Source organism: Penaeus vannamei, chromosome 40, assembly GCF_042767895.1.
Source record: "Penaeus vannamei isolate JL-2024 chromosome 40, ASM4276789v1, whole genome shotgun sequence".
In the NCBI taxonomy this organism is placed as follows: domain Eukaryota; kingdom Metazoa; phylum Arthropoda; class Malacostraca; order Decapoda; family Penaeidae; genus Penaeus; species Penaeus vannamei.
In genome coordinates, this window is record NC_091588.1 from 4,394,006 (window position 1) to 4,404,459 (window position 10,454).

Consider the following 10,454-nt stretch of genomic DNA (forward strand, 5'->3'; position numbering starts at 1 on the left):
TAGAACGTAATTTCTATAAACCTTTGGATATAACTGTTGGAAATCTTAAATGTCATGACAGAACTATCACTAGCGGCCTAAGTTTTTCAGAGAAAAATGTTACGATATTAACAAGTAAAGTTAATATTTAAGACAGACATAGCAAGTGTAATAAAATGAAGAGTTGCAGCACAACTGTACTGGGCAAACCAAACTGAAGCCGACAGAAATAACAGTTTCTTCTTTGCAGTATGTTTGTTTAGTTCATTTAAGGTTCTTTTTGGGAAGCCTGGGGGTCTCTGAACGTTCCACCCCATTTGGTGTCGCTAATTCCAAGAACTAACCTGATAGAGTGAAGTGTTTTTCTTTATAATTAACATGTCGCCTATCAATGTCTACAATAAAGACAATATCTGATATTCCAAATCAGAACAGGAAGTGCTATTAATTGTGCCAATAACTTCACGTGACTGACCTATGAGATTTGGGGCCACAAACCCAGAGTAACTCAGATAGAATACAACTTAATGTTTTTGAAACTGTGGTGAATTGATATCCAAAATATTTTACACAATACACAAGGTAATTCATATTCTGCTGAAAGGATACCATACCTTTTTGTATGAAAGAATACTTTGTAACTTTATTATAACATTGAATATACTGTAAATATGATTAGAATTAATATTTTGAGGCCTATTATATATAAAAATTATCCTTATTCTGACCCTTTGCTTTATATGGAAAAGTGTATTTTTAAGAGGCTGTTATGTGAATTCATTTATGTAAACCATCTCTATTTTGTTCTCATTCCCTTCCCAAAGTAACTTTATGTGTGGTCTGAAAACATTTCCCAAGCTGGCACTTTTTAATGTAAATTGTGAGGCCATAGGTCTTTATGTTTACCGACAGAAAGAGCATGGTGGGTTCAGGTAAAGGCCTACTTTTAAATTCCACAATAGCACCCTTCCCCAGACTGGTAATGGTTATTATTTTCAAGAGTGTATATATATAGAAATATAAAGTATGTGAGAACCAATTTAGAATGATTCTTTGGTCTCCAATTTCATTTTTGCATAAAATGTTCAAATGCTTCAACATCTATAGCATTTACTGCTTCTATTTAGAGGTTTAAATAATTTCATAAACCAAGAAAAATGTTTTAAATCTTCTCTGACTCTTCAGCTCTGCAAGGTGAGCAGGCAATGATAATTCCTGCTATAATCCTTGTAGATGACACAAGTAACAAAGAACACAAAGATGAAAGAGAGAATTAAGGATACTCAAATACGTAAATAAAATTTTCTTGTTATTTCTTTATTATCAACAAAAATGTGACATATCAAATATTCGTATTCTTCAAAATTTACACTCATCCATCACATTTTCTCAACATACTCATATCTATGGAATTGTGACTTTTATAAATATGCATGCAATCCTTTCTCCTTAACTTAACGATGTAGATTCTTACTGAATGTTCAAGGCTAACTTGGCTGACACTTCAACCACTGATTTCAGGGAAAGTCATAGTTTCTAATAGAGAAATGACATTCTAAGTATTATTTGCGAACGAAAATGAGTCGAAGAGACAGTCGACCTCTGCTTTCTGAAGGAGGTCCACTTCAACATCTTTCAAGGCCCATTTATGCTCAGCAATTTCAAGCGCTTCCCACTCTGCCTTGAATGCTGCTTTAGGATCCTGAGGCATTGCCATGGCAGCACCGGACATCTGCTCCTCCATGATGCGAGCCTGGTCAGCGGCTGTCAATAGCAATAAAAACAAGTTAAAATCCAATAATAGTAAAAATAATTATATTTCAGCAATGTTCACTGTAAATTTTTTTTTATTATCTCATGTTAAGCACACATACCAATTTCAAAGATCATGAAACTAACAAAATACATCCAGTAAGAAATTTTGTGTTAAAAAAGATAAAAAGAAAAAAAAAAGTGCTCAAAACAACTTTGAAACAGCTACATTCAAAAATTTTAACCAAAGAAAAAATTTACAGATAAATAAGCTGAGACCCTTACAGATATTATTATATTGGTAAATATTAAAAAAAAAAAGATGAAGAAAAAAAAAGGCTAGAATGCATCCAGGATTGCAAAGTTCTTTTTTCTTCTTTTGGCTCACTTAAAATCTTTAAGAAAATGTCATAATTTCTTACATAAAAAGAAGAAGAAGAAGAAGAATCCATTAACAACACAAACGATATCAAATAAACTCCTATTATAGCCTTTCATTTACCCTCCAATGCTTCTTACCATTATTTTCTCCGAGGACAAGTGTGTAAATAGAGCGGAGGCCAAACACGTTCAGGAAATACCAGGAAGCTGAAGATACCCAAGAGGCATCTAAGGACACTAACTCAATGCCTCGCTGCAACATTGGCTTGAACCGCAAGGTCAGGGGGAAAGGAACCTTGGCTGGGGGAAAAAAAAAGCTTAGTTAAGATAAAACATCCATAGATGTACTAAGATATATATTCATGTATGTACTTTGTTGCTTGCTTGCTAGTTGACTTTCTCTTTCACGCACACATACACAATCGCACACACCATGCATTCACGCATGCACGCACGCACATATGCAAGTGCAAGCACATGCATACGCACAAGCATACGCACATGCACACACACTCACTCTTACACACACACACTAAAAAGTCAAGCAAATTCACTATCATAAAATAACCTTCCCAAGAGTGAGCTTACTGGTAACAAATCCGGAAAAAGTCCAATTGATCCATCCTCCAATGGCTATCATAGGCAACACATTCGTCAGTTGACTCTTCAGCATCTCAATCATCATATTGGGATCCGTCATAGGCTGTGGAGCTGCTGAACGCTTCACGGTTTTCAAGTAACCTGCAGAGAAGTGCGGTAAAAATTTCAAAGTCTTCAGCTGTGTTTTTTATATATATTACTTAAAATGTTTGTGAATGATGTAAAAGCCTAATTTATATAAAAAAAAACAATCTCTCCAAAACAAGAAAATTATAGAAAATTACAGAAGCGACAAACAATTACCTGACTCTTCATTATTGAAGAAATGTCTTCGCATGAGGAAAGATTGTTTTGGTAAATATTTCCCATTCTCACGCAGCATTCTCGCTCTGATCATAGCTTGGCTGTAGAAAAAAAGTTTCTGATTATTGATATCACGTAGTATCATAATATCTAACCATAATGGCCTACAGACCCACTGCAGGCGCATACCTCTAATGAGTCTCATCAATGAGAAAAAATCATTACGCCTGTGTATATAGGTAACGGACTATTAAGTGTAAATATAGCTAAAAAAAATTATACACTGTTTATAAGATCTTTTAACTTTGTGCTCCAGCTTTATCTCGGGATATTATATGCCAATGTCAACTCACTTTCCTTTGGTGACAGCAAATGATAAAGAAGATGAATGCGAAAAACAAAAGATATCCTTTACTAATCTTATTTACCTTTTCCTAACATAATCAACACCATTTATAATAATCTTTACCACCACTGATTCTCTACATTATCAGACATCTATAAGAAGGACAATATATTAAAAATGCAGAATGTTTATTATCTAAATGAAAATTACAGAAGAAGTGATAGCCAATTCATCCACACTTTCAAATATATTTATACATAAATGATATATCCATCTTCTGAGTGAAATTTGAAAGAGAAAAAAGATAATGAGTTATAGTTATAATAATTTGAATTATGATCAATAATCATAATAATGATGATTATTCTTAATACGTTTGGTTAGGCTTACCCTGAATAACCTACAAGAACAACAGTGCTTTAATATATACTTAAATATGATCAAGTATAAAACCTTTTCAACTTAAACCATGCGAACAAAGCTGCACTGGATACAAGTAGAGAACTTTTTTTTTTTAATCAAATCTATGAAAAAAATATTTCCATGCCAGCTCTCTCATTTCTTCTTCTTGCCAAGTCCCTTTTGTTCAGAACAATATCATCTTCCTTTACTGCCTCATTCACACGGTTTACGATTTGCTGGTTACTCTGCAGTAGATTTCCATTGGATGTAGGCCAAGGTTCAAATTCCAATCTATATCCTACAGATAAAATTTCTTTCAATCTCTCTCTTCCATAAGATCAGTTTGGCCAATTTTAGACCAAATTTAAAAGGCTCAATTCCCTGAAAATCGTGTGACCGTCCAGCTTTCCGTACTAGTTACATTAAAATTGAAACTCCACGCTTGGGTGCCTTGGCTGGCTTAAAAATATTTTCAATTGCATTATAACTAAATAAAAATGCTTAATAACTTTCTATCATGATCATTGTCTACAGACTGCTAAATGCTCAAGTTTCCGAGACTGCCTGCCTAGGCCTGGACAAAAGGACGATAAACCCTGACTCGAGTTTGGTTCCAGTTCTGTCAAGCAAAACCCCAGCTGTCAAATGAAACCTCAGCTTCTGTCAAGTGAAACCCTATCTTTCAGCAAGTAAAACCCCCACTAAAGACTAACAAAACCCAGGCTTAAGGCTAGTGAAAACCCCAGCTTTTCGCTATAAAAACCCCGTTTAGGATTACTGAAACCCCGGCTTATGACTCGTAGACAGGAAACCTCACCCCAAAGGCTTTACCGCTAAATACCCTCTTCATACCAACACCCACCGGTACCAAACCCTCCAAAAACATCACCCACACCACCACAACCCCTAAAAAAGGACACAAAACCACACAAAACAACAAAAATGACATTAAAAACACACCTTCTGTCGGGATTTTCACAACCCCTTCCCTTCTCCCTCTTAAAACTCACCTATCTTGGACCTGAGTGAGATCTACCTTCTTCTGGGTGGATATCAACACACTCACATAATGCCTCACTATCCCACAGAGGAAAGTGATGAGCACAATGGGGAGAAAAACCCATATTCTTATGTCGGAATCTAGCAGTAACTCGGCCATCGTGGTGGTCGGTTAAACTACGTGGTCCGTCATGTGTTATTGATCGGAGAGACATAGAAAACGGGGTATTTAAGAGGTAGACTATATAAGATTGGTGTTTTTATTATATTTGTTTGTTAATTCTTTTATTTATTTCGTAGGGATTATCTCTGGACTTCTAGTGATATAGGAGGTATGAGTCTGAAATTAGGTCAGCCATCTCACTTTTTTCTCTCTTTACTTCTTTTTCGTTTTTGCTTTCTTTCTTCTTCTTCTTCTTCTCTCTGTCTCTCTCTCTCTCTCTCTCTCTCTCTCTCTCTCTCTCTCTCTCTCTCTCTCTCTCTCTCTCTCTCTCTCTCTCTCTCTCTCTCTCTCTCTCTCTGTGTGTGTGTGTGTGTGTGTGTGTGTGTGTGTGTGTCTGTCTGTCTGTCTGTCTGTCTGTCTGTCTGTCTGTCTGTCTGTCTGTCTCTCTCTCTCTGTCTCTGTCTCTGTCTCTGTCTCTGTCTCTGTCTCTCTCTCTCTTTCATTCTCTCTCTCTCTCTCTCTCGCTCTCTCTCTCTCTCTCTCTCTGTCTCTCTCTCTCTCTCTCTCTCTCTCTCTCTCTCTCTCTCTCTCTCTCTTCTTCTTCTTCTTCTTCTTCTTCTTCTTCTTCTTCTTCTTCTTCTTCTTCTTCTTCTTTTCTTCAGTCCCCCCCCCTCCCTTTCTCTCCCTCACTTACTTTCTCTCTTTCTTTGTTCTTGATATTCCTCTCTCTCTCTCTCTCTCTCTCTCTCTCTCTCTCTCTCTCTCTCTCTCTCTCTCTCTCTCTCTCTCGCTCTCGCTCGCTCTCGCGCTCTCTCTCTCTCTCTCTCTCTCTCTCTCTCTCTCTCTCTCTCTCTCTCTCTCTCTCTCTGTGTGTGTGTGTGTGTGTGTGTGTGTGTGTGTGTGTGTGTGTGTGTGTGTGTGTGTGTGTGTGTGTGTGTGTGTGTGTGTGTCCAGAATAGAAAAGGAAAGACGGATAAGCATCGTCAGCGCAGACAGAGGGAATACCAATAAAGTATAGGTAGGTAATCTATACTTTATCTGATACCAACAGGAAGTAAGGATATGATAAGATAGGCCACTGCCCTCGATTTGGAAATAGTGGTCCCGTAATAGTGAAATAAAGATTGTATTTGTTACAGAAGAAAAAAGGAGGAGGAGACGGAAGATAAGAAATTATATCATCGAAGATTGATTGTAGAAGTTATTTGAAAACAACGCCTGGGATACATTTTAAACGAAGTATATAGATATTCAATAATCAAGATTTTGTGAAATCTGTAATAGAAGAATCGACAGATTTGTGCCGAAATTCAATACTGGAGTAAGGATAGACCAACATGGACCAATGATAAAATAAAAACAAAAGAAAACAGACAACCATAGAATTTTTTTCAGAAGACAAAGAGAGAGAGAGAAAAGACCACTTAATAAATATGTCACAAAGCACAGGTTTTCTTCAACTTGAAACGGCATGACTGAAAGCACTGATTCAAATTGTTGTCACTGAAAGCGAAATATTGTCTATATCAAAGGGAAGAAACGTATTTCTAGCTGGAAACGTTTCAGACATCTTTTGTTCAACTCGCTTTCTTTGAAACCAAAAGAGGAATCGATACCATGACAAAAAATAACCTACAACATTGGTACTTATGCTTCTTGAGGGTATGTGAACCAAATACAGGAGGAATAGGACTCGATCTCTGCTTGTATGTATTTATCTAATGCAATTTTTTATACCCGAGTGGTGTTTGATTATTAGTTAGCATATATTCCGAATTCTAGAAACTGACATTAGTGTTATCCTATACGTTCATGAGTGGATTTAGCAGAATAACTAATGATCTTTCTAAGACCTATATTTTTTTATTTATTGAAAAATTTCTGCTGCATCATGTCATTGGCGGCGTGTACGAAATATAGCAACAGAGCGAGAAGTTAAGGAAAGTAAAGGAAAGGTCATACAGCATTGTGATAAAGGATAGTGGCAAAAAGGTTAAAAGAGGTAACAATTAAGACAAAATATGTTAGATGTCAAAGGATGTAGAGCGCTGTTGGTTAGTATGGTTGTGAAAAGTTAGAGAAGGAAGAGCAAACGGAGTACGAAGGCCGTTCAGGATTGACAAAATCAATCTTTCATCCTTTCAACACGGCTCTCACACTTTAGGATGTGGACAAGAGAAGGGGATGAAGAAGAGAAGGAAAAGGAAAGGAGGAGGAGAAAAAACGTAAAATTAATTGCGGCGAGGACTGAGGTCAAGGCTTGGGTGATCCACTAACATTGGGTCTCAGTCTCAGTCTCCTGGGTCCCTCTACGACGACGACGAGCATGATATTATGTGTGTGTGTGTGTGTGTGTGTGTGTGTGTGTGTGTGTGTGTGTGTGTGTGTGTGTGTGTGTGTGTGTGTGTGTGTGTGTGTGTGTGTGTGTGTGTGTGTGTGTGTGCGTGCGTGTGGGGGGGCGAGGGCGGGAGGCTAAATCCGACAGGCCTGGGTAATGTTGATTTCGTGTGAATTGTAAAGAGGGTTTGGGATCGTACTGTACCATGTCCATGGGAGGTTTCAAAAAGTAAAGCGAAAGGACAGAATGGTAATTACCTCAACGAAGGAATTCATGTTTTTGGTCGCGTTGGTTAGTTTGTGTTTGTTTGATGGTTAGCAGGGTAACTCAAGAATGGTTAATGGCTGAAACAAATAAATGTGCTAGACATCTAAGGTCATGTAGCACTATGGTAAAGTATTGTGAAAAGGATAATTGAGTTAACGAGTAGTATAGTGTTAAATGTCAAGGGTTATAGTGTCATATAATAGTATGATAGGGAAAAGGGTAAAGAGGGGATGCAAATGATATAAACGGACATTAATAAAGGAAAGGGTTAAGGGTATTGGGCAACTGGATGGAATGGGCTGCATCTATTGTTGGGGAAGCTATAGTAAGTAATAATGACAAGAAAATAAATGTGCTAGACATCAAAGCTCATATAGCATTAGGAGAAGCTATAGTAACATTGCTCTATGGAGAAACTGGTAAAAGAGCTGTTAAGAAATAACCAACGGGTAATACGGGTAGAGATGGCTGTTGGAGAAGAAGAAGAGTCTAGGGGATGAGATAAGGGGATTGGGGAAGGGGGAGAAGTATCAGGAAGAGCATCAGGAGGGGAAGAATCCGGGGGACACTGTTACAACAGAAGGGATTCACGTGAGTATCCAGGTGGGGGAGGTAAGGATAATGAAGAACGAAAAGGAAATGGTGTACATGGAAAAGGAGAGGATGGGTTTGTTAGGAAAGAGTAGGAGGAAGAGGGGTAGGAAGGAACTTGCAAGGGAGGAGGAGGATGCAAATACTTTAAATGTAGAGAGACTAGGAAAAGAGGGATTGGAGGATGGATGAGGGAGGAGAACATTTTCTTGGTTCATGTTTAGGAATTGTGGGACGTCTTCATCCAACTTGGCAGGGTCAAAGAGAGTACTCAAAAGGTTTGTAGAGGTAAAGGCAGCAGAAGGACAAGGGCAGGAGGAAGATGGGGTGGTGTAGAGTGTAGTAGTTCTGTGGGGGGTTGGGGGGGTAATAAAGATGAAGAGTAGTAATAAGGGAAGAGGGGGTAGCCACTGAAGAAGACTGTACAGAAAGGAGATGGAGAAGAGAATGTTGGGAGAGAGGAAGGGGTGCATTCTGAAGGTTGAGTGATAACCTGGGTGGGTGGTTCAGAATGGATCGAGTTGTCAGTAAACGTCGAAGAGGGTTATTAATATCAGTGGCCAGAGCCGTGGTCAAAGGAGGGGCAGGGGTCGAAAAAACATCAAAATCAAATTCAGATAGGCTAGTTGGTTAAGGGGTAAACCTTAATGCCCCTATTAATAATAAAGAATCTTCATTATTGGCCATGGTGAGTCTGAATAAAATGGGAGAAAAGAAACGGTCTACACCTCAAGGTCCCCATATGAGGTAAAGGCTAGGCAATTAACCAAGGGAATACCGTGTCCATGGCTCCTGGAGGCCGTTCATAACGGACATAAAGCCAGCCTTTCATCCTTTCAACACGGCTCTCACACCTTACAAATGGGACAAGAGGTTAAAGATGATGAAAGGAAGATGAGAAACGACCAAGCACAATTAGTTGAGTCGAGGGCTGAAGTCCAAGGTATGGGCAATCCCTACATTGGGCTCCAGTCACCGTGTCCTAAGCCACGACAACGAGCAAGATATTGGCGGGGGGTAACTCAAAAAATTATGATTTTTTCAAAAATTCTTTTTCTTTAACAGAGGTGTGTCTTAGTCTTACATTCTATTAAATTTTGGTGGTGATCCGGATCCAAGTAATTTTTTTTAATAATTACATCAGTTACCCCCATTGACTAGTCTTTCAGTAAAAGAAGAAGAGGTCAAAAAGTAAGGATGAAATGTTTAGGAATTCTTTTTAATAAAAACGTTTGTCTCAGGTTTACAGTATACATAAATAAATGACGTACCACAAAATCACTATGTACACTTCTCCCATGACTGTTCTGATGAAGCTTGGCAGGCTTTATACATATTGCAAGCAGTAATTACGGTATACATTCCTTTGATTCTTTTCCTCGACCTTATTAAAGTCTTGACAAAATCGAGTACCCCATTTTCTTCTTATAAAAACATTTCTCTCACTAGATATCTGCTATTATAACTAACTAGATATCTCCGTTTCATACTTGTTTGCCTTTTTCTTGTACATACTAGAATATGGATGAAATCCATCCATTAATGGTTAAAAGCAAAATAAATGTGCTAGACATCTAAGGTCATATAGCACTAGAGGAAGGTATAGTAAAGGGGGATGTCATGTGATAGTTGCTATGCGTCAACTATCTAGAGTAATGGTGAAAGGTTGAAGTTGGGTAAAGGTTGATGAGGGAAAAGGCTATGGTGGTTTAGGTAAGGGAGTTAGATATCCATCCATTAAAGCATTGTGGAGAATTGCAGATCAATAAACAGGACACTGAATATTCTGCCGTCACTATTATTGTATGAGTGCAACTGCTAAGATTCCAAAAGATTTTCTCAACTTGTATCCACTGCACAGTAGTTTCTATGATAGGATACAAGTAAATAATTTTTACAAGTTAAGTCACCTTAACTGCCTCTTGAAAAACCCTAATGCACCACTTATTTTGTAGGAAGAAAAAGGGCTTCACATCACTTGTGAGACCAAACTGAAGAATGAGGCCTTCATATTTCTTTCAACTTTTCACTTAGGTTTTCACTTTTTTTTACATGTTTTTGGAAATGATGTAAAATACTGTGAGGGAGAACCATAGTAAATTTTCCAAGCAAATAAATTCATACAGGACAAGTGAACAGGCATGGCTAAAAATATATAATCTTTGGCCCAATTCTTCAGAATTTCAACGCATAAACCATTCTAGCCCAATACTCTAAACCGTCCTCGCATAAATTACTTGTACACAGCCTTACACTTCGTACGTTACATCAGTCCTTGTAAGATGCCTCTTAAATTTTCTTTTGGATGTTCTTTTTTAGTTAAACTCACAACA

At 37.9% G+C, this 10,454-nt stretch overlaps 1 protein-coding gene across 1 annotated transcript; it reads right to left on the minus strand.

The window, feature by feature from the left end:
• Window positions 1–1,275: 1,275 nt before the first annotated feature.
• EMC3 (ER membrane protein complex subunit 3) lies at window positions 1,276–4,960 on the minus strand. Its single transcript, XM_027364594.2, has 5 exons — window positions 4,774–4,960; window positions 3,016–3,116; window positions 2,701–2,853; window positions 2,251–2,412; window positions 1,276–1,743 (listed from the first exon to the last, which is right to left on the minus strand). The coding sequence occupies exons 1-5, from the start codon at window positions 4,920–4,922 to the stop codon at window positions 1,535–1,537; spliced, it is 774 nt and encodes a 257-aa protein (XP_027220395.1). The 5' UTR covers window positions 4,923–4,960; the 3' UTR covers window positions 1,276–1,534.
• Window positions 4,961–10,454: the final 5,494 nt, after the last annotated feature.